The sequence below is a fragment of the Penicillium concentricum genome (genome assembly GCF_028827145.1).
Source record: "Penicillium concentricum strain IBT 3081 chromosome Unknown utg000002l_segment0_segment0, whole genome shotgun sequence".
Lineage (NCBI taxonomy): Eukaryota > Fungi > Ascomycota > Eurotiomycetes > Eurotiales > Aspergillaceae > Penicillium > Penicillium concentricum.
This window is the reverse complement of record NW_026622755.1, coordinates 879,742-902,359: the sequence shown is the minus strand read 5'-3', so window position 1 is coordinate 902,359 and position 22,618 is coordinate 879,742. Positions and strand designations below refer to the sequence as shown.

General features: G+C 47.0%; 10 protein-coding genes across 10 annotated transcripts; 6 read left to right on the top strand and 4 right to left on the bottom strand.

Annotated features, from left to right (window-relative positions):
* Positions 1 to 1,536: 1,536 nt before the first annotated feature.
* On the top strand, positions 1,537 to 2,767 carry N7517_003922 (terpene synthase family protein; the record flags this gene model as incomplete). The annotated part of the gene is made up of 3 exons (XM_056721652.1): positions 1,537 to 1,710; positions 1,767 to 2,088; positions 2,139 to 2,767. The coding sequence occupies 3 exons, from the start codon at positions 1,537 to 1,539 to the stop codon at positions 2,765 to 2,767; spliced, it is 1,125 nt and encodes a 374-aa protein (XP_056577902.1).
* Positions 2,768 to 3,837: 1,070 nt separating this feature from the next.
* N7517_003921 (uncharacterized protein) lies at positions 3,838 to 4,436 on the bottom strand (the record flags this gene model as incomplete). The annotated part of the gene is made up of 2 exons (XM_056721651.1): positions 3,838 to 4,347; positions 4,404 to 4,436. The coding sequence occupies 2 exons, from the start codon at positions 4,434 to 4,436 to the stop codon at positions 3,838 to 3,840; spliced, it is 543 nt and encodes a 180-aa protein (XP_056577901.1).
* A 3,208-nt stretch (positions 4,437 to 7,644) lies between these two features.
* Positions 7,645 to 8,835, top strand: N7517_003920 (DUF3632 domain-containing protein; the record flags this gene model as incomplete). The annotated part of the gene is made up of 1 exon (XM_056721650.1): positions 7,645 to 8,835. The coding sequence occupies one exon, from the start codon at positions 7,645 to 7,647 to the stop codon at positions 8,833 to 8,835; it is 1,191 nt and encodes a 396-aa protein (XP_056577900.1).
* A 647-nt stretch (positions 8,836 to 9,482) lies between these two features.
* On the bottom strand, positions 9,483 to 9,913 carry N7517_003919 (uncharacterized protein; the record flags this gene model as incomplete). Its single annotated transcript, XM_056721649.1, has 3 exons — positions 9,483 to 9,545; positions 9,617 to 9,709; positions 9,788 to 9,913. 3 exons carry the CDS (start codon positions 9,911 to 9,913, stop codon positions 9,483 to 9,485), a joined length of 282 nt encoding a protein of 93 aa, XP_056577899.1.
* A 1,405-nt stretch (positions 9,914 to 11,318) lies between these two features.
* On the bottom strand, positions 11,319 to 12,245 carry N7517_003918 (uncharacterized protein; the record flags this gene model as incomplete). Its single annotated transcript, XM_056721648.1, has 5 exons — positions 11,319 to 11,748; positions 11,805 to 11,835; positions 11,891 to 11,987; positions 12,045 to 12,110; positions 12,165 to 12,245. The coding sequence occupies 5 exons, from the start codon at positions 12,243 to 12,245 to the stop codon at positions 11,319 to 11,321; spliced, it is 705 nt and encodes a 234-aa protein (XP_056577898.1).
* A 512-nt stretch (positions 12,246 to 12,757) lies between these two features.
* Positions 12,758 to 13,351, bottom strand: N7517_003917 (uncharacterized protein; the record flags this gene model as incomplete). The annotated part of the gene is made up of 1 exon (XM_056721647.1): positions 12,758 to 13,351. The coding sequence occupies one exon, from the start codon at positions 13,349 to 13,351 to the stop codon at positions 12,758 to 12,760; it is 594 nt and encodes a 197-aa protein (XP_056577897.1).
* A 1,184-nt stretch (positions 13,352 to 14,535) lies between these two features.
* On the top strand, positions 14,536 to 14,739 carry N7517_003916 (uncharacterized protein; the record flags this gene model as incomplete). The annotated part of the gene is made up of 1 exon (XM_056721646.1): positions 14,536 to 14,739. One exon carries the CDS (start codon positions 14,536 to 14,538, stop codon positions 14,737 to 14,739), a length of 204 nt encoding a protein of 67 aa, XP_056577896.1.
* Positions 14,740 to 14,815: 76 nt separating this feature from the next.
* N7517_003915 (uncharacterized protein) lies at positions 14,816 to 16,117 on the top strand (the record flags this gene model as incomplete). The annotated part of the gene is made up of 3 exons (XM_056721645.1): positions 14,816 to 14,971; positions 15,036 to 15,981; positions 16,017 to 16,117. 3 exons carry the CDS (start codon positions 14,816 to 14,818, stop codon positions 16,115 to 16,117), a joined length of 1,203 nt encoding a protein of 400 aa, XP_056577895.1.
* An 18-nt stretch (positions 16,118 to 16,135) lies between these two features.
* On the top strand, positions 16,136 to 17,189 carry N7517_003914 (Major facilitator superfamily domain general substrate transporter; the record flags this gene model as incomplete). The annotated part of the gene is made up of 2 exons (XM_056721644.1): positions 16,136 to 16,265; positions 17,089 to 17,189. 2 exons carry the CDS (start codon positions 16,136 to 16,138, stop codon positions 17,187 to 17,189), a joined length of 231 nt encoding a protein of 76 aa, XP_056577894.1.
* A 439-nt stretch (positions 17,190 to 17,628) lies between these two features.
* N7517_003913 (P-loop containing nucleoside triphosphate hydrolase protein) lies at positions 17,629 to 22,596 on the top strand (the record flags this gene model as incomplete). Its single annotated transcript, XM_056721643.1, has 12 exons — positions 17,629 to 17,850; positions 17,913 to 18,624; positions 18,690 to 18,947; positions 19,005 to 20,171; positions 20,226 to 20,540; positions 20,597 to 20,708; positions 20,762 to 20,833; positions 20,885 to 21,000; positions 21,051 to 21,476; positions 21,559 to 21,748; positions 21,817 to 21,897; positions 21,978 to 22,596. 12 exons carry the CDS (start codon positions 17,629 to 17,631, stop codon positions 22,594 to 22,596), a joined length of 4,290 nt encoding a protein of 1,429 aa, XP_056577893.1.
* Positions 22,597 to 22,618: the final 22 nt, after the last annotated feature.

The following is a 22,618-nucleotide window of genomic DNA, read 5'->3' as shown; positions in this document are numbered from 1 at the left end:
TCAATATTCCAACCTGAGGCACATTTTCTTTGATGCCTCAGGAATACCTTAGTCCCTTGAAGTCTGATCCCATATGATCGTCCTGGAACCGACTACGGATCTGCTGCTAGAGTAGTTGGTATTGGACCTTCCACTAGGTATGGATGGACTTGTCACTCAGATGCGACAATTTAGGATCTCCTGGACGGGATAGTTTGAACATGCATCTACTGCTTTATCACAACTCCTGACTATTGTGGCCATTGCAAAAACAAGGTCGAAAGGAAAAAAGGACGTGACTGATCATCTCAGGCACAAAAGGCGCCCCCAAACTCTCCCGAGATCCTGACTATATCTCTGGAGATCATATTACCAAAGGATACGCCAAGAGGTATCCCATCACGTAAGAATCAGGTTGTCAATGAAAGATAAGGCTAGAAAATATGATTGATAGTTTACCCATTTTTAGAAAGAAAGCTTGTTTGCCCTGAAATAAAGCAGTTATAAACAGTAACTAGTTAGTGGAAGGCGAAGATACACTATACTAGTGTAGAAGTAGAAGTAATATGGAAGTATTATGCTTCATAATCACCGAACCTGATCTCCTAGGAGACATTGCTCTCGGCTCCGATGAGTATTTCATTGATGACCCATCCACATGTTTCATGTTAATCATCTCTGGCCGATTGTAATTTGTAATCTGCGTCGTATATCGGATATTGAGCACTATTGTGTTTCAACGTCTATTGGCTACAGTTCACAACTATCTATTGAGACTAGTAATAGATAACTTGCTTTTTCCATTAGTAGCAATTTTGAGTATTCCCGGTTGGGAAGGCACGTCTTTCCGTGGATGACCGGGCATCCACACCTGTCCGTCCCGGTCCTATTCGAGGATTTTGTCTATATTGATCAGTAGGCTTGTATAAGCATATCCGGATACATCGGCGTCGCATGACCAGTGCTTGAACAGGCTGCTGTGTTAATCCCTGGACTTCTAGAAGAACCCCGACACAAACTCATAAGCCACCACATACTAGCGTGGATATCTATCCAATGTGTCTCTTGCTTCATCTAGCCTGGCCCACACCGAGTGGGGGAAAGCATCCGACCAAACCCGCGATCACCTCTTCCTCTTTCCACGTATGGATGTATGCATATACGCATACAAAGCGCCCCGCACATTTAAATTCCACGTGGTGGAGTTAGCGGAGCTAGTTACGTCCGATGAGGGGAAGATTTTCTTCGCATAGGATGCGGACGGGGATTTATGCGTCTATAGCTTTTCCCGAGAAACGTTTAGTCCTAATAAAAGTGAACTAGTCGATAATACGACCTATCATAATGTAAGAGATAGATGAGGGAATTTTCTACGTGCATACTCAAAATCATATTAACGTCATGAACAAAGAAAACGTCTTGGCTGTTAGAAAGGTTCACAGACTCTCCATGTTATCCATTTTCCCGTGTTAGCCGAGCTATATTCGAGTAGATACAACATATATAAACCGTAGGAATCGTCAGTTGTTCCCGATTATTTGAAAGATTAGAGCTGAAATGGCTGCGTGCGAGTATACCGTTTCACACCACGATGGGATCGTCTCTCCTGCTGGTCGAATTTATCTTCCAATCAATATAACAGGCCATATATCCAACTATAAGCGCCTCAACGACCAGCCTGTGATCAAGTTATGTGAAATCGCCCTGGGAATCCGCGATGTATCTCTCCAGGTTAGCCAACTACATGTGTGTCTTAGCGAATCGCTGACTGAATATGTTGAATGCAGCTCAAGATTCCTCATTACGACATAGTCCCTATCAACCCAGCTCCTCCGTCAGCTGTCATCTATTCACACGCTAATTTCAAGGCATCCATCCAGCCGGAGAAAGCTGGAGATACCAAAGACTTTTATGACAGATGCTTTGCGGAAGCCGGTGCAATTAACCTCTTTTTCCCCGACATACGATCGGAGAGCATCCGCATATGCATGACTGCGTGGCTGGCTGCAAACTGCGCGGCAGATGATATACTTGAGGCTATGCCACCAGCTGCCGCCGCACTTGCTTTGAAGGAGACGATTTTGAAGCTCCAGGGAAAGAAGGCAGACGGTACGTGGATCGAGATAATTTTAGGTTTCTCAGCTTATATTTATGAATAGTCTCTCCAACAAACAAGGTCGCGTCAATTCTTTGCTTCTTTCGGGATTATTGCATCCAGCAACTTGATCTATCTGAAGCTACCGTCCACGAGCTCAGCAATGATATATGCGACATGTGTGAGGGCTTGCTTGATGAGCTCCTATTCCGGCGAGGACTGTTGCCTAACAACCTGGAAACCTATCTGCAATTCCGTGGTAGGACAATGGGAATCCATCCATTTTTCACTCTGATCCGCACACTGCACAAGCCAATCGATGCAGAATATCTCTCCAACCTCCGAGATCTCCAGAAGCGGGTTAGTTTGGTCCTGGGCCTACAAAACGATCTTGTTGGCCTAGAGAAAGATCGTCGGAATGGGGAGACTATGAATGCAGTCTTGGTGTCCTTGAAGGAACAAACAGGGATGGATGTCGATCACATGGATATGCTGTTGCCGAAAACGATTCAGGATGTATGTCGTATCCACAATATCTGTCTCTCGGCTGCGGTGGAGATGTATGACGGACTCCACGATTCAAGGAATGGGGATGCCCACGAGCCGATTCTTGAGACTGCAATTCTGGCCTTTGCAGACACCCATCTGAAATGGTGTGCGTCGTCTAAAAGATACCAGGCAAAGCTAGAATAGATACATGATCAGTCCAGTTCGCCTCTTTTGGCTCAATATAAACACGGCGTTTAAGGTATTCGATTAAGTTTTCTCCACTTTCTCTCTATCACCCTGCATGCGCCACGATGTGATAGGCACGAGCAGACGCAGCATGTAGTATAATAGGTCAGACCAAATTTTGGATTTGGGAGGCTCGTGCGACGTTATAAGCCACACTAAAAGTTGCATATACATCACAAAAAGTGGCGGTGAGAGATGTGGCAAGGAATTTGTGATTGGACAGTGCTTCGTTATCGTATATTTATAGCGAAATTCAGAGGCTCATTTTCATTGACTATTCTACGGATACTTGTAGATAGATAGAATAACTTACTAACTTAGTAGGACCCAATATTAGATCTCCAATTCGAAGGACTGCACAATGACGCATCATTTTGGCGGTACTGTAGATCCACATTTAGCACTCGTGAGGTGGCCTCCATGGTGTGATATGTATGCGGAACTCTACGTGGGCAGTCGGCAAAATTTACCATCGAGAAGCACATGGGTCAGGCATCTAGGCCTAAATATTATTGATCCATTCCAGCTAGGAGGCGAGGGCAGATCAGGGAAATCTGCCAAGGCGTTTTGTAACAAAGAGAATTTGAGTTAACTTGAAAATAGGTACACGATAGCTCACACGGTGGACCTTCTTTAGGTTGTTTTCTCTTGATGTACGCATCCAATTTGGGACAATTGGTATCGCTGACCGGGGTCTTCAGTCTCAGCATGATAAGACACATCTTGTAGAGCAAATTTTGCCTCCTGTCCGTCTCCCTGACTAGGGTCCCTCGATTCATAGGCTTTTCTCCCTTTCTACTCCACCACATTCACACCCACGGCGATGGGGACTTTCTTCTGGGCTCGGAAAATTTTTCAAGCACCTTCAGAAACTCCCTAGAAGCCATTTTGGCGATGGTCATTTCCCAATTCTTTGGAGGTTTCTTGGGATGTATCGATAGATATTCATACAACGGAAAATATGTGCTTTGGTATGCTTCCCATTTCGCCACCGGGTATTGTACAGAGAAGGTGCAGGTTCACAAAGCTCACTCAGGCAACATATTACCCCTCATATCCACAGGCATTTCTTTCTTGGAACCCAGTCGCTTTGAGACACGTCTGTCCCAGGGGCCGAACGCTTCCTCGTGTATTCGACCCTCATCACTGATGACACCCTTAGCAAAACTCTCAATCAACGTGCCTTCAAGCGGATCAAAGATATTGCCATAGATGTCGTAATCCTTGGTAGCGACAGTATCGGGCATCGAGTCGTCAGCAACACCTGGTGTTGGGAGATTTGCAAAGGAATTTGGAACCAAATTCAACTTCAGACCCCCGGCTAGGTGGTGGTTGATTGGATAGTCGAACAACGTTGTTGATTTATCAAGACGTTCATACTTTTTGTTGACTTTTTTCATGACCTTATCCGGATTTGGGAGCCTTGCCAACAACTCGGGAGCAGGCCTGCGGTCAGTAACTGTTATGCGAAACTCATAGTCCTGTAGCTTCTGGGACGCTGTCAGATAATCCTTATCATGGACAGCAATCATAGCAGTCTGGGAGAGTTCATTAACAGGTGCTGCAATATCAAATCAGTCATAACTCAACTTACACCTAGAACAATAGGAACACCCAAGTAGTTCATTGCAAGCGGTCCCCATGGAAAGATAACTAGGGGCGCAAGGATCGCGCCGATCTCCAAAGTTATCGGGTCAGGTCGGGTTTCTCGTGGGCGTCTGAAGATTTTCGTGGGCGTGACAGGAAGGAATCAATTCGTAGTTGGCCTTTGTGAGATGCGAAAGACAAGTGAAGTAAAAGAAAGTGTGGGGCTGAATGATCGTCAGACACGTGATCTAGATTGTTGCCCCAAAAGTGGGGTCTAGATGTGGGGGCAGGGTGTTGTGTAGAACACAAAGCAAGAAGAGAGAGCAATTGTGTTTTGAATAGTTGATGCGACTGGGAAAAAGAAAGGGAGAGAGAGGAAGAGGAACCTAATCTCCGAAGTCCAGCGCAAACAAAGTCACGTGACCCTGGGTTCGGGACTCCCAGCATGTATGATTGACCACCTAACCACTTACACTCTCTTCTTTTTATTTGAAGCTATCGGACTGCCACATTCTAACTGCAATTCCAATCAAAATGGACAAAGACACCTCCGTGCTTGACGAATTGTGACATGTCACAGACATCAACCCCTCGATTACTCAATTCCCATAGCTTTTGAGCCTCCGGACATTCCTGAAAGTGGTCCATCAATTCCTCATAGGAGTACACTTTATCCCGCAGAGTCCAATTATCCGTCAATAAAAAGCTTGATGACAATCCCCCTCCAAACTTTTCCACGGCAATCTGGCAACCACTGCCGTATCTTCCACTCTCAACGACATCGCCTTTAATATCAAAATAGGGTAATGCTGCAGTCGCCATATAACGTAGTGTCTCTGATCCCTTTGATGCGGCCACTTTTAGCCTCTTGTTTCTTTGGAGTGAGGATAATCGGTGAACAAATTCTGCTGGCACGATTTGGATTCTTTTCTTTATCTGAATCCCAACCATTGAATATGTCCAGGCAATGACGTCACCGTTGGTACCAAGCTGTATAGGCCAATTGGGCTCGATTTAGAGCGTTCTTTTGTGAAAAAGGCTCGTAGGGTACAGGGAATCTGATCCCTCTCAATGCAAGAGAAACAACATCTCGCAAGTGACGAGAGAAAAACAAAGCCGCCAAAAGACCCACAGATATGACAGTCCCTCGTACAGAGCGCCTTAAACAAGTCAGAGATTGTGAACCAAGATGCAATATTGGTTTTTAGTATAACACAATAGGCATTGAGAGCATGGGTAATTGTGGCTTCGTACTTACGGCTTGCTCTGACTATTTGTTGCGCACTGCGATTGACATGACGAAACTTGAATAAAGACCGAATATCAAGTAGGGAGCATATCTGATAGACAATCTCAAGCGGTATGAGCTGAAGATTTCCGAGAGTTGAGGAAGTAGTACGGATGGGTCGAAGGAGCGAGCTTCGTACTTGGTCATCGTCACGTCCACGGGGATTTGGTTTGGCAACTATTACATCGAACTCACGTCGATGATATTAAGTGACGCGGATGAAATCCATTTCGTGCATCCTTTTGGACTCGTAAGATGTCGGTGTTTTGCCTATTTCCATAGCTGGGCCTAAGTCAGCGTGTGGTTCCTGGTGCTGGGGCACAATGTAGAGATCGGAAGCTGATTTGGAAGTTTGGCTCCTCGACTGTTGTGGACAAGCGATCAGGTAGATAACAGTGTGGGTGCGTGGTACATTCAACCTCAGCCCAGGAGATCAGTGTGATCGCATTTTTCTCACCAGGTCTATACATATCCCGGACTTATGGAGAGCATCGAAAAGATGTGCTGATCAGATTGCTCAGCCCGAATATAGCGCCGAAGGTGTGATGGCCTTTAATTTAACTACGCAAGGCAGTCATACTTATGTTCTACATGATGTGAATAGCCACTATGAACTTGATGACAAGAGAAACAAGGACATACTCTTAGTGTCTCAAAACACTATTATCTACATAGTTGCTTAGTTATTCAACGTATACCCTGCTGTAGCTGGAGGGTCAAGGCGTCAACCCATATCTATGATTTTATCAACTAGTAGGTAACATGATTGCTACTATACAGTAAAAACCCCCAAAACTAGCCTAAACAAGTACACCAACTTGTAAAAGCAACAAAAGAAATTATAGACGCCAAGTCGCCGAAGTTTAGTCCGTACCCCACAAATACTTAGTCACATTACACTACATGTACGGGGAGACGGTGAGAGGTCTGAAGATCTAGGCCAACAAATGCACACAGCCAATGCAAATAGTTGCCACAGGTCGAGCACCTGTCAATCTCTCATGCACGCACTTACCACATAATTCTCCCTCTTGTCATAGACCTCGTGCCTCCTGTCTCCATTTATGGCAGGCAACTATTGGAATTTCGCATCAATTAAACTGCTTATCTCCCTTGTATCTTGATGTTTCCATTGTATTTTGATGGATTTGCTGATAACCCTCACTGTTTACATGGCATTCAGAACCGGTCCACGGAGTAATGTCTCGGAAGTTCCAATTAGCGTCATGCATTGTGCCGTATGCAATCCTCGCACTCAGTAGTCAACTCTTATCAGTATCCGTCATTTTCTGCGTTAGCGCACACTTCTGGTATTATTTTTGAGCTCTCGGCCCCGGTGCATCCCTGGGGCGTTTGTAGAGCCCACTACTTCCCCAACGTCTAGCGAAGAGTCAGATGCACTGTTTTCTATTTCTCCTATCAAGTTTTGATTAAAACAAAGACTTATTTACCACCTTTAGAAACCTTTTCTTATTTGTGCTTTTCTAAATGTAATGTTCAGCAATAATCGCCAGACTAATATAATGAGATATAAGATAGGATTAGACTGAGGGAAATATAACAATGTAAAATATCTCTCCAAAGTATTGAATTGTTATTCCTTGTGCTGTATTTAAGCTACGGAGTAGACCTATCCATTGGGGTGGGTCCGGGGACTCGGGTGATCGACAACCCAACAAAGAAAGCGACCTTGCAACACAACGCCATACTCCATACAGGAGAAAGGTTCGGTCATCGACGTCTTATTCGTCAGTCTGTGAAAATCCTGCAACTACTATACTGCTGCCTAGAGTCTGAACTGGGGTGGCGCCCCCTGAACCCATCTGTGTGATAGAACCCCTCCGCGGTTTAAAACCACGTTGGGTCCTATCACACAAGGAACTAACTCACCTGATTCCCTCTCCCATACCCACTACTACACCTTGACTGAGTAGCCAAGCAACAAAACTTCCATTTCAAGATGCATCGCTACCGTGACTCTCTGCTGAGCCCCTCCCCAAAAAGCATCTCCGACCTCAGCAATCTAGACGGCCGCACTGAAAGTCGGGCAGATGTGCGGCAAAGCCTCGCTCGGGGGGAATACAATGAGGTCCGGGGAGCAGCGTTCTTTAATCGAACTTGGATTATCAGCGACCGATACTGCAATGTTGGGGATGGGGTGGATTCTCTCGAAGACTACCTCCGTGAGATATGGTACATGTACTTCCAGCTCAGCGTCCTCACGGCGCATGAGACTCCCGAACACGATCGGCTCGTTCTTGATATCCTCCGGATCCAGGGAAAGGGACCGTTAACCAGGCCTGTGAGGGGGCTTTACGGGATCGATATCGCACGAACAGTCGAAGGAACGTTATGGAATGACCTACCATTTTTGGTCACCGACATGACCGACTTATTCATCAACAGCTGGGCACCGATGTCGGGTCCCCAACGCCTTAATGTTGTCTCCTTCTTGGCTAAGCTAGCGTCAACCCGCATCTGCAAGGACAAAATGTGCCAGATCGCCCTTGTCCTCTTTCGTCTCACGTTTGAATCGAGACAAGAGCTTCGCGCGACCGGTGATCTGGATAATGAAGACCCAAGACGGAGTCTCTGTGACCTTGAGAGTATGCACTTATTGCCGGCTGCCAACGCGTGGATCCAGGAGGCAGGTTATAACCTCATGCTACTCTCGGAGCTCTCGTGGAATGATTGTCCGAGCGAAATCGGCCGAGGTGGCGCGACCTTCATCGACTCAGATTTTGGGAAGAGAACCCCGTCTGGATTTACACCCTGGAGATGGATGTATTGGCTCAAGCGACTCCATGAAATTCAGGAGGCTGCAAAACAGGCCAGCGAGAAAATTGTGGAGGAATGTGCCAGCGAGGCCATTGAGCGCATGGTTAACGAGGCGGAAGAGCGAAACTCCGAAATTCTGAGGGTCTTCAAGGACAGTGGGGTTGTCTTGTATAACGATAAACATTTGTTCCGACTGAAGGAGCTTGTGGAGAACAAAGACAACAAGGAGAGCGAAACCCCCGACGAGGACGAGACCACCGAGGAGAAGGAAAGCACCGAGAAGACCGAAATTCCTGAACAGAAGGAGAACTGCGAGAAGAAGGAAACCCCCGCGGAGGAGGAAAGCACCGAGGAGAACAACAAGAAAAACTGAATCTCTCTCTCCCTCCCTCACTTTCTCATGTTATTTTATCGTCTCAACTAAAATCCCCTTTTAACCCTGATGTTCACAAGATTGGATAACACGCACTTAGCCTTAGTATTAAAATCAATCAAAAGCCAAATAACACTTCCTTGGTCCGGTTATGGCTAGAGTAGTGGTATCAAACGTGAATACATATAGGCTTCTATCCTAAGTACAAAAGGGAACAGGTAGCTTTCAAATTCATTTTTATAGAATCTCTTAATAAATATAACGTAGCTTACTCTATAATATTACAGTAAACGATTTAAGAAGAACGATACAGATCGGTGTATAATTATCTCGTTACACTCACGGCTAATTTCGTGGACCGAAAACCAAGAGAGGTTGGATAAAAGTTGATAACCAGCAACCATCTCTTGATAAGCACATATATTTAGCTACATAATGAACAAGTGTAATCATCTGTAATATCGTCAAATTCCACTAATAATCAAAGCCGAGTATATACCGGATGTATGTGTATCGCCCATAGAGCAGCCTATGTATAATGTCCTTGTGGATGGATGACAGTATGTTCGAATCACATGGCATCTCACATATCATCAACAAGAAGTACAGAGTAGACCAAAAGCCCCTCGACACATCGTAGAGACCATTTAGTCACAATCTACAGAGTTATTGTAGGTGTCGACGGTACACTTGGCACCATCCCTGGTGCACTGTAAAGAAAAAGAGGGAGATCAGCACAGATGCAAACCAGGTGTCTACTTGGGAATTAGTGGCAACATACCCTCTTGTTAGCGATTTTCGTAGGACACTTGATGAAAGTGGTCTTTCCGCGGTCGTTCTTGTATCTGCATTCGTTCTTCGATCTGGTGCATGTCTGGAGTGCGGTTGCGAGTCGTTAGTTGAGATTTGAGATTCCCAGAACTCAAGACATAGAATGTTTAGCTTTACTCACTCCAGTGTATTTGGCTTGGGCGGCGGCCTCAGCTCTGGCATCGAGGCCGTTTTCAACGGACTCAATCGGGCTGGCTACCGCGCCCATTGCAGCGAAGAGGAAAAGGGCAACTGTGGTGAGTTGCATGATGATGGAACTGAATTGGGGATCTTGCAGAGAAGATTAAAGTGATAGAAGATATAGACTATGTTGTCTGAGAAGGAAGGCTCGTTGATGGTTCTCAAAATTGAGGGCCGTGGAGCCCTCTTTTATAGAAGAAATTGCGAGATTTGTATAAAAGGTTGTGAGTGCAATGACCAACCTCAATGCAGTCATCCTGGGCCGGATGCTTATGGATTGAATGACTTACCCAATGGTAGTAATGCCTCACATAGCTGAGAGCAATCGGCTTCTTGGCTGGTACGTTTCTATGTATCGTGTGTCGTCGGCTTTCGGTTATAGTCTCATCTGTCGGGGTTTAAGGAACTAACTGTTTCCCATGAGGTGCCTTTTGGGAAGTACATAGTGCTAATCATTTCCCAACAGGCTTGAGTGCATGCCAAATGACAGGATCAACAGTCAACACCCGCTAGGGACAACATCGATGGGCTTATAGTTGATCTGAGGAGGGTGTGATGACACGCCCAGAAGCCCCAGATCGGCAGAGAATACGGGTGAGATGCTTATATGCTGACTGGGTGATATTTGCCAAGGAACTTGGTTGCATTGCATTTGTTGGAGGTGTTTCAATGGGGAAGGACCTCCAGGTTTAAGGTAATTGTGTATAATATCGAGACAATCATTCTGACCTCGGGATTGGGGTAGGAATCATGAGAATGTATTGATTTTTGTGATACCCAACGTGACGATGTAAGCTCCAAGGCAACTACTCGCTGTGTTACCCAAGGCTGTATGCAGATCAACCCATATGAGGAAATGATTCGCAGAGAACACCAAGCTTAGATGGTAGGGCTAAGGAATCAAGTATCACACTTGCAGATGGGAGGTCCCTTACTTCGGGACTGTAGCGGTTACGCGGGGATCGTATTTTAGCCGCCCTGGGGTCCGGGGTCCACTAGTATTTGTTCTGTAACAGAGGAGGCAGCGTGTTCGTAAAATCAGGGTGCGTGGGGTTATCGGGGTTTGCTGAATGCCGAAAGTGCTGCCCGTTGCAGGTCAACGCCGGAAAAACAAATGGAAATTGATAATGGAAATGGAAATGAGATATTACTTTCGGTTAAGATAGGAGGTAAGACGTTTAGGAAGATAAAGGGAAGGTTAACAGTATGTACCATAATTAGCTTTCGGATAGAATTTCTATAGAATTTAATATTTCGCTCCCAAGGACCTCACCAGCAGCAACCCAATCCGAACCGAGTTGTGTATGTAAGTCTGTAACAGAAGCCTTAAATATTAGTTCCATAACAGCCCGCCACATAGGGTAGTCCTCCGGAGCAGTGGGAAAGATCATATCATCCGCAATAACCACCGACTCAGGTCCGTCCCAAAGCACATTGTATGAAGGTCCTCTCATTGGCGAAGTTCGCTTGTCTTACAGCAGCAGAGCTCCCGCAAGTAGTCCACCGACCAGTATCAAGGGTGCGGGTGTCTGAGGAGCAAGATTTCCAGATGTTGTAGTCGGTGCAGCAGGTGTTGTAGTGAGTGGAACAGATGTTGTAGTGGGCGCAGCATCGGTACTGGAACTCGGAACTTTGGATGTCATGTCCGAGGTGCCAATTCCCGAAACTTCACTCGCAGAACTACTCGTAGTCGCAGTCCGAGTGCCAGTACTAGTTGGTGCGTCACTGCCTCCAACTATCATGGAGGCAGTATGAATAACGTAATACACCGAAGGGCCCGGAACGTTGTATGATAACTCTCTTGTCACAGTGGTTGAACGCAACTCATATGACTGGCTGTAGAAGCAAGCCGCAGTCGTTGGAGTTGGACTACCAGTGAAAGAGCACCAAGAGCTCGTGTAACTTTGTGAAATTGTTAGTGAAATGCCATGATGTATGTCCGACTTGGTCAGCCTTACGAGTACCCCTGATCCCATTCGATATGGTAGGCTGGTCTTTTCGTTAGCTTCCGGCTTCATGGTGGAGGTTTAGCATGTGAACATACCGTTCGGTTGGAGAACAAAAGTCATAGGGGTAGAAAACTTATAACAGGATGTGGCGGTTGGTGGGCAATTGATTGTGTACGATGTTTTGTCGCCGCTCTGTTCTCGTTTAGCTGGGCTCACTGATTGATTGGAGGTACACAATTGTGGACATACTGAACCAACGACTCGGCCCTCGTAGCCATGGAAGTAGTCATCACCATATCCCACCCACGGAAATGTCTGGTTTTCAGTTAGAAGGCATGTCAACGGTAGTGTGTGTCATTGCAAACTTACAATAGTTTTTTCGGATGCTCCAAGCGGAATCACGATTAGGGATAACTGGAGAAATTGGGACAACGAAAGATAAATCCGCATTTTGAATAGTTGATTAGAAGCTCCAAGCCTCACTCATGAGGTTTCGTAAAGTTTCCCACTAGAATGGTAATTTTCTAAGGAAAGGAGAACTGAAATGAGCTCTAAACGTGAACATGCTCATAGATAGGTTACCCCAGGGCCAGAGCAAGGTCGAAATGGCGATAGGAGGACAATGGTCACCAGGAAAATTAATATAGTAGGTTGTTGCACGTGTAAAGCCCCGGACTTGGCATTGGCTCCTCGTGGTAGACCTTCGCCAAGGCGTTAAAGTCTTGGCCACCGGACTTCAGGGCAAAATTTAAGATTGCCCTCTCCTTTCCCTCTCCTTTAGAGTTCTTTGGACCTCTCCTAAAATTTTACAGGGTTCGCCCTGTTCATGAATTAAAAATATGGCTTTAATAGTTTAGCGAGGTTCCGAGCGATTATGTTCATTTCGAGAGTGCATGTCCGACTATCCGAACCCGAACCCGAACTCGAAATAGGGGCTGACAGTTCTAGAAGAACCCCTTCCATCACAGCATGAAAAGCGCAGCAGCAAGTGCCGCACCGCCAAGCACACCCTGGCCAGTAGCAAGTGGTATAGCCGGGTTCGAAGTGGCAGGAGGAGAAGACGTTTGCGATCCTGTACCAGAGCTAGCCAAAGAATCCGTGGTAGCCGTGGAGGTGACCTGACTCGGGGAGCTGACTTGACGCTCGGAGGTGGCCCGACTGGTAGAGGCGCCTTTGCTCGTAGAGGTGACCTCACTTGTTGAACTATCTATGGGGGTAGCTTCAGCTCTGCTCGCCGCTGACGAGACCTGGGCCGAATAGTCGGTGGCCGTGAGACGGATCTCGACCAAACAAGTATTCCTGAAGGTGGACCAGTCAGTACCATCCGTTGTGGTCGCGGTAGCGTAGAGTTTTGCTGCGTCAGCGAGTGCTTCTTTGAAAGGTCTCGTGTCGTAGACGCAGCAGTACGGGCCTTCTTTGTCGATGAGCATGCTGCCGGGGCAGCACTTGTTGCCGTTGTAGATGCTTAGGCGCCAGCCTGCAGGGCATTCGTCTTCCGCAGCGGTTGACACGATGGATAGGGCTGTCGCTAGGATAAGTGTCTTGAAAAATGTCATTTTGGATGGCGGCGTTGGAATTGGCGTTAAAAAGAGTGGTTGGGTCCTGAGCTGTTGGACAGTGAAAGCGTGAGAGAAGCTTGCGACTGAAGACAGCAATGATCAGGATTCGGCCCTCGAGTCACGAGATCTCGTCTCAACCCCAGAGGAGCAAGCCTCTCAGCGAGCCAGTGAAAGGTCTTATAGGTCGATCTGCCGAGCTATCCCCAAAATGACCCGCAATAGAAGCTGATTCCACCAATCACGCCAAACATCCCCATAACCTTGCGAAGTGGATCCCGCGCACGGTGGGGGCGACAACGGAATATGCCGAAGAACGTTGGAGACAAAAGAGACAGCACTTCCCCGGGGAGTTTACGACTGGGACGAAATTACTTCACCCTGCTGCAGCCGCCAGGACGGTCTACCAGTCAATCGGGGGGTGAAAGGCCTAACAGTGAGAGCGGGAAACGCTCATACCGATCCATCGCATCAGGTATTTGCGCCTCTTGTTGTATAAAGGATCTGCTATGGATTTGGCTGTGACGACGCTCGAAAATTCAAGGTGAGAGGTCAAAGGGAGTTAGGAAAACTGGAGTTCGGGAGACGATTCCGCACAGGGGGTAGTCGGCACGGCCGATATTGAGGAGGGGAAGAAAGTCCTGATAAATGATCCCCCAACCACCGCCGGATAGGCAGACTCACCCCGGTGGAACTTGCGTTTGGGAAGAGCTGAACCTGCTGACGGGACAGAGCGAGCCGGCGTCAGTAAAGGAAGTCGATTTCCGCCTTCGCCCCGACACCACACCGACCCAACGCCAACCAGGAAATCTCCTGCACTGCCTAAAATGCTGACCTCACTAATGCCCTTCTGCTATTGCGAAATTTGTTCAGTCCATAGGGCCAATTTCTATGAGTCGACCGGCCGAGGGATCCGGTGGTTGACGGTCGCTTTTATCAATCCCCTGAATGGTGCTTGACCCATCCAAAAATCTACCTAGTCACCACGAAAGCGAGCGATGGTCGATCTCCCGAGTTTCGCAGCTTCCAAGTCATTTGGGTTGTGGTTAAGCTTCACAAATCCACTTAGTCTGCGGAGCCTCTTGTTTCTTGATTCCATCCTGACTTGCGGCTGAGATAACGGGATGACAAGGATTATATCACGCTATCCCGTATACTGTAGGTCCCAAAGTATTTAATGCAACATGATGGTATTTAAGTCCTCGATTACCAATCCACCCAATTACAAATCCCTCGTTCGGACAAGAGTGAGCGCCATCGATATGGACATATGCGTGGCTATTTTCCTCGAGGGATCATATTCGGGTGTCCACATGATCCGCCTTGGATACGCACGAAATGCCTTTGTCAACAGTGACTGCACCACCGAATACGGAAGCATGTCTTGACGAGCCACCTCTAGTTAATCTTGATCTATCTCGGTCTGAATATGAATTACAATCTGAATGTGACTGTACGAAGAAAATGGATGTATCAAATGCGTCAGCACCGAATGATCCTAAAGCAGGACAGCAAAACCGCAAGCGAAAGCCTCTGTCATTCTTTCTTGCTTTTACAGCTCTGCTATTGATGGTTTTCTTGGTATCACTGGATGCCACCACGTTGGCCGTTGCAATCTCGGTAAGTCTATACACAGCTCTATATTTCACAAAACCATTAGCTCATCATCTTCCCTCCTCAATAGGTCATCACTGATGAACTTTCGGGGACAACTTTGACCGTGTTTTGGGCCAACATCTCCTTCACCGTAGCAGTCATTATCATCCAGCCGATCTATACTAGTTTTTCCGACATCTTTGGGCGTAAGATTCCACTTTACGCAGAATTTACGCTTTTTGGTATTGGGTCAATCGTCTTTGACGTCGCGCACAACATGGCTATTGTCATTGTTGGACGCGTACTACAAGGCCTGGATGGAAGTGGGCTCGATGTCCTGAGTGAAGTCATAGTCGCCGATATGACTACTCTTCAAGAGAGGGCTGTATATATTGGGCTACTATCGCTTCCAATGGCCGCAGGTTGCATCGCAGGTCCCATTCTCGGTGCCGTTTTTAGTGAGTATGTTACGTGGCGGTGGATCAGATGGATTAATCTGCCTATAATTGGCATTGCCCTGTTTCTGGCTGTTTTCTTTATGCGTCTCAGGCCCACTAACCAGACTTTTCACTCCCAGTTTACCTGTATAGATTGGCTTGGAATGTTACTCTTCACCGGAGGATGTGTATTATTCGCCCTACCCCTTAGCTGGCCAGGGAATATGTATCCTTGGGGCTCGTGGCGAACCATCGTCCCACTGATCATTGGTATTTTGATATTAGTAGCATTTGCATTTTACGAGTCTAATCAGACTAATGCTGTGTTCCCCTACCGGATCTTCCGGTCGAGGACGGCACAGATCTCTCTGCTTGGAAGCTTCATTCATGGCTTCGTTCTTTATTCTCTTTTCCAATACCTTCCACTGTTTTTCCAAGCGGTCTACCTTGAAACACTGTTCAAGTCCTCTATCTCTATTCTCCCATTCTGCTGTGTGGTCTTCGTCTTTACAGGAATTGCCGCCTTTGGTGTGGACTGCTTCCGGAGATACCTGTGGGAAATTTGGACTGGATGGGTATTCCTCGCTGTTGGCTGTGGTATTTCGCACTTTGGGACCAATCCTCCTCATCAGCCATGACTGCTAGTTTCCAGGTAATTGCTGGAATTGGCATTGGCACGATATTCAGTGTTCCTCCAGTCCCAATGCAAGTCAGTGCTGCATCCGATGACTAGGGTCTCGCAATGAGAATCATGGTCGCATTTAGGCTGTTTGGTGCTCTCATCGGGCTCGCAGTTGATGCCACTACATTCAGCAGTGTCTTCGCCAACAGAATTGATGGTATCGTGTTGCCTGCTTCGCTGGCATTGTTGAAAGATCCCAGTGAAGCTGTGAGCTTTATTCCTTATCTACGAACAGCCGACTAGACCTGGGCCCACGTTCAGGCCCAAAGCCCACTGCTGGTTGGGATTTGGGCCTAACCTTCGAAGCCCAACCCAACTCAATGGGCTTTGATGGGCTTTGATGGGCTTTAATTGGGCCCCCATCAAGGCCCATTTAGGGGGTTCAGCTAGCATCTTGTAATCGTTGTATTCTGATCCTTCTACTAGTTATATAAGGTTTAAATTTGTTATTTAGAATTATGATAGCTATATAAGTGTATGCTCTAATTTTAAACAAAATCCGACTAGTGCATGTCAAAAGAAAATTTAATATTGAAGTTATAATAGATATATATTTGGGATTTACACGGGGGTACTAGCACTTTTTACTTGAACTTCTATAATTCAAGACTTATCTAGAGAACGCGTTCTTTCGCGTGTTGAAACGTAATATATAAATTTGGCTAGTTATTAATAATGTATTAATTAAAATAATAAAATATTACCCCAATCTAAGGGCTAAAAACGGGGTCTAAACATAAGGTAATTAAAAAAGTCACGTTTCTTAGGTTTGTATTGTTTAGTGCTTATTATGGGCTTTGGCCCCCCATCGTGGGCCCGGTGGGCTTTCACCCCGGGCCTATAGCCCACCGGTGGACCCGAGGATAGGCCCAAAGCCCCACCATTTAGTGGGTTGGGTTGGGTTGGGCCTTCGGCTTTATGGGCTTTGCGGAGGTCTCCAGCCGACATATCCTCAGCTCTGCAGAATCTCATTCGAGCAGCATACAAGGATGCCATGGAGATAATATGGTATGAACTTGCAGCATTTGGAGCATTGGGGCTTTTGAGCTCCCTATTTGTGGAGGAATTGACCATGGAGACGGAAGAGCTGGGTCGCCAACATTTTGAGCATGAGTCAGATTGAACGGAGCTAGTGGCTGAGGCTGCTCATTTTAACGAAGTACAGGGCAGCAAATAAAACTTAAATAATTATCCTGATATCCTCTGTGATATTTGAAATCTAAGATCGGAACAGGATCGGGTACTTCCGGTGTTTCCGTGGGTCCACCACATATGTGGGGCGCCAAGACAGGCTATACTAATTTCGGTAGCATATGGTGTCGGGGTCTCCATTTGGTCGATGTTTGATAAACGTAGGCTTTTTCTTCCTTGGTTAGCATTTGGTCAATTAAACAGCGCGTACAAACAATTGTCCGCTGCTTATATGAACCCTGTCATCGTACCTTTGTAGAATTCCGATAAACGGTCGCGATAAGTGAAAGGGGTTTGTTGGCTTATAAACAGGTGTTAACTCCCCTTCTCGTTCATTTCATCAAGGGAGCTTCGATAGAATGCACGACATCATGTCACTATCGCCGAGGTGCTCACCCCAGGCTGACGACATTTTTGGCCCTGCGATAGATCACGCGTGCCGATATGGCTTTGATTTCACGTTATTGTTTGAGCAAGCCATACTTGGCCTCGCTCCTGCGGTCACGTTTCTCCTCGTGTGCCCTCTGCGATTGAAAGTCCTGGTTAAGAGAGACGTGCGGACCCAGTCTCACATAATGAGATCAGCAAAGCTGGTAAGCATTTTCACATCGCCACTCGCAGAGTCAAACACGAGATAACGTCAATTTCACCTCAGATAACTGCCTTGGCTTTTGCCGTGATTCAACTTTCCCTCCTCATCACCTGGGCCAAGAGCGCTCAGCTAGCTACAAAGTTCTCCGTGGCATCGAGTGCTGTAAATTTGGCAGTGGCGGTACAAATTGTGATCTTGTCGTGGGTTGAAGATGAGCGATCGGTCAGACCATCATCACTCCTCGCCATATACCTTCTCTTCACATTACTCTTCGACATTTTACAGACACGCACTTTGTGGTTCTCTCACGGAAACTCCCTGATTCCTAGTCTCTTTACGGTCAGTGTCGCTGTCAAGACTGCAATGGTGCTTTTCGAGAGCTTGGGGAAGCAGAAACACCTTATTGGTTCCTATCAACATCTTCCACCAGAGTCAACAAGTGGAATATTCAATGCGTCATTCATGTGGTGGCTGAACCGTCTATTTTTCACGGGCTTTCGATCATTGCTTACGACTGGGGATCTTGATCATCTCGACAAGCCCCTGGAGTCCGCGAGGACGGCGCGGAAAGCATCGACGGCTTGGGCTTCACGCCAGTGTCCGGCACGCCGCTTCGAATTCCCATGGCAGATGGGCCGAGCGTTTAAGGGCCCCATTGCGGTAACCGTACTTCCACGTTTATTCTTGATTGGATTTACATTCTCCCAGCCCTTCTTGATCTCATCTGTTCTCAACTGGCTTGATAATCCACATAGCGCAAGCAATGAAGGCTACGGTCTCATTGCCGCCACTCTTCTAATATATTTAGGAATGGCCCTATCAAACCTCATTTACGACCAGATGTTGTACCGGTTTGTGACAATGTTTCGGGGGCGGCCTCATCGATGGTATACGACCATGCCCTGCACATCCCAGATGGCACCCTAAGTGATCGTTCTGCCACAATCACTCTAATGACCACCGACATTGACCGCATCATCGCATGTCTACTCGAGTTGAATGAATTCTGGTCGCGGACAATTGAAGTGGGCATTGGCATTGCGCTACTTGCGCTTCGGCTGGGTTGGGTTTGCCTGATGCCATTAGCAATCGTTCTCGGTAAGTGTTTCGGTCGCAATTCGTTCACGGCTATAATTTGCTAATGCTTGGCCATAGTATCTAGTGGAGGAACTGTCTACATCTCGAAGCATATAGGAGGACACCAGAAAATATGGGTGGTTGCCGTGCAGGAACGCATCGCGATCACCCGTTCAATGCTGGAAGGTATTCTAACAGTCAAGGGGACTGGGTTGGGTCAAACCTTTATTCGCCTTGTACAGAGGAAGAGAGTTCAAGAAACCCGTCAAATGGCCAAGTACCGATGGAGTATCGTCTGGAAGAATATGGTCCAGAATCTGCCTTGGGCCCTAGCGCCAGCTTTGACCTTCGTCATCTACGCTGCTCAAGGAAACGAAATCAATGCTACCAATGCGTTCAGCAGTCTTTCTATCATAACTCTTCTCACCAACCCAGCTTCTAAGCTATTAAGTGCGATTCCTTCCATTACGGCTGCGAGCGGATCTTTCGATAGATTACAATCATTCCTTCTGCTGGAAACCGGTCCTCAACACCCAGTGGATGGCGTTTTCCGCACAAGGGGAACGGAAATTGAGAGTTCTTCGCATATCGTCGAAGCACAGAGCATAAGTTTCAAGGGCCCACAAGATACTGGTAGCCTTGAAACACCTGTCATCTCTATGCAAGGTCTCAGCATCCGCCCATCCGCATCCTCAAAGGTAGTGTTGAGAGATGTTAGTTTACAGGTCCCTCGCGGAGCGCTGGTCATCATACAAGGCCAAGTCGGATCGGGAAAATCGACCTTGCTTCGGGCTATTCTTGGCCAAGCAGTGTGCGAGTCAGGATCTAGAACAGTGACCAATCGACAACCGGCATTCTGCGCACAAACACCTTGGGTCCCAAGTGGCACCATCCGGGATGCAATTTGTGGAACCTTCTCAGCGGGTCAAGTGAAGGATGGCGCTTTTGATGAAAGGTGGTACACAGCTGTTCTTCACGCATGTGATCTCAATTCAGACCTGGATCTCCTTCCAGAGGGAGACGCTATGCAAATTGGACACAGATCCGGCCATGTACTGAGCGGTGGTCAAATGCACCGTGTTGCCCTTGCTCGAGCGGTATATGCTCGTAGGAAGCTTTTGTTATTGGACGACATATTCAGCGCACTGGACAGCAAGACCAAGACTACTATCATAACGCGTCTTTTGGGAGTCGAGGGACTACTCCGAAAGACAAATTCCACCATTGTTTTGGTCACGCATGAAGGTACGCTCCCTCCAAAGTATCCTTGTCGCTGATTATCGGCTAAAATCCTAGTAGTCGAGCACCTGCCGTGTGCGGATCAGATTTACGTTCTTTCACATGGGTGTCTACATCAGCAAGAGCCCAGTAAGGGGAATGTCTACCAAGAAATCGGGTCTGATGTTGTGGAGGCTCAGGGCTCGAATGGAACCCCAGAGCTGGAGATAGAACATAAAGCCGCCATGCTCTCCGATGCGAATGAGATCGACGATCTCAGGAGGGCAACAGGGGACTCTGCTGTCTACAGGTACTATTTGCGCTACGTTGGGTGGACCAACGCTGTGATATTTGTCTTCTTCGTGATAATGAATGTGTTCTCTAGCACATACAGTCGTATGTGGATTCTACTTGTCCTCATTTCGATATCACTAACAACCATTCTCAACTAGACATTTGGCTTCAGCAATGGGCCGACCGTGGGGGAGCCCAAAAGCGACTCTATGTCACTGTGTATTTCTTGCTTGCCATTTGCAACACTATCGGAAATGGTGGTTATGTTTGGTGCAGCGTTCTCTCTCATAATAAACCCCGGTTTACTCCTAACAAAGCTATAGGGCTATCCTCATTCTGATCTCGCCCTCGACAGCACGCCGGCTTCATTACGTCATACTGAAGACTGTTTTAATGTACATTCACTTCCGTTTGCTTCCGCCTCGGTCAACTGCTGACATCCAAAGGGCAACGCCACAATTTCTAGCCACTGTCGACATCGGGTCAATACTAAACCGATTTAGCCAGGATATGACCCTGATAGAAACCGACTTGCCTATTGGCATCCTAGTCACGGTCTCAAGTGGGTCCCCTACAATTCGAGCCAACCTCCATTCGAGCTAATGAATTCAGATCTATTCTCATCAATTGCCGATGCTGCATTAATTGCGACCGGATCAAAGTACATGGCAATATCTGTGCCGTTCCTGATCATCTCCGTCTGTTTGTTGCAGCATTTCTATCTCAAGACATCACGACAAGTTCGACTCCTGGACCTGGAAAGCAAAAGTCCGTTGTACTCCCATCTACTTGATACGGTCGAGGGTCTTGCTACAATCCAAGCATTTGGCTGGGAAGCAGACTTTCGGACCGCGAATTCAATATTGTTGGATGCTACCCAGCGCACGTATTATATGCTTCATTGCACCCAGCGTTGGCTAACCTTAGTCTTGGACCTCGTCGTCGCTGCCGAGGCGGTGATTGTTGTCACCTTAGCAGTGTCTTTGAGACATACCACAAGTGTCGGGTTGCTTGGAGTGTCGCTCAATAGCGTCCTTGGTATGTCTTTGTTATAGCACCTTAAGTTCCTAATGGTTCCCCTTGATTGGATATTTCCTCCGGCTGACTTCTCTCCACGAAGCCTTCAACGGTAGCCTTTCCTCTCTAATATCGGGTTGGACACAATTGGAGATATCTCTTGGCTCAATTTTACGCGTCAAACATTTTGAACTCACCGCACCGTGTGAGGACTCTACTGAGCAAGAAACAATTCCCGTCGACTGGCCAGGTCATGGAGCCATTGCGATCTCAGGGATGTCTGCGCACTATAAGTACGGATTTTGCCAGATATCTCAGCCATCACTACATTTGATTTGTATTACTTACAATCCGCGAATAGTACTGAAACAACGACATTGAACAATGTGTCTCTGAAATGTTCGCCAGGTCAGAGAATCGGTATCTGCGGACGTACTGGAAGGTAAGGCTCATCTTCCCGAGGGTCCCATTTGGCGTTAGGGTTGCCAGTCCTGACTAACTTTCCATCGCGTGATGAATTAGTGGGAAGAGCTCTCTGCTATCGACATTACTGGGCATGCTCACCATGACCAGCGGATCAATTGTTATCGATGACATTGATATCGCTAATATTCCCCCTGATATAGTCCGCGAAAGGCTTGTGACCATTTCCCAAACACCATTAATCATGGTTGGCTGTACAATCAGATTCAATCTAGATCCCACTGAGAGCCTCCCTGATACAGTAATCATCACGGCTCTCGACCGAGTTGGAATCTGGGGTGGTGTGCTACTTGAAAGGGGCGGCCTAGATGCCAAAATAAACGACACTCTCTCGCTATCTCGAGGCGAGCAACAACTGCTACAACTTACTCGTGCAATGCTCAAAATACAAGCAACCAACGCTAGGATCTTGTTGATAGATGAAGGCACCAGCAGCGTCGACATGGAAACCGATTCCCGTGTGCAAGATCTTCTCCAACAGGATCCCTTTCGTACATGCACAGTCCTTACGGTTGCACATCGTGTTCACACTTTTTTGAATTATGATCTGGTTGTTGTTCTAGATCGAGGAGAAGTACTAGAGATGGATACGCCCCTCATTCTGAGTAATCGGAAAGATAGCATGTTTAGCAGCCTTCTCAATGGTGCCGGACATTAGTTTGAAATAGATATTGATAAGT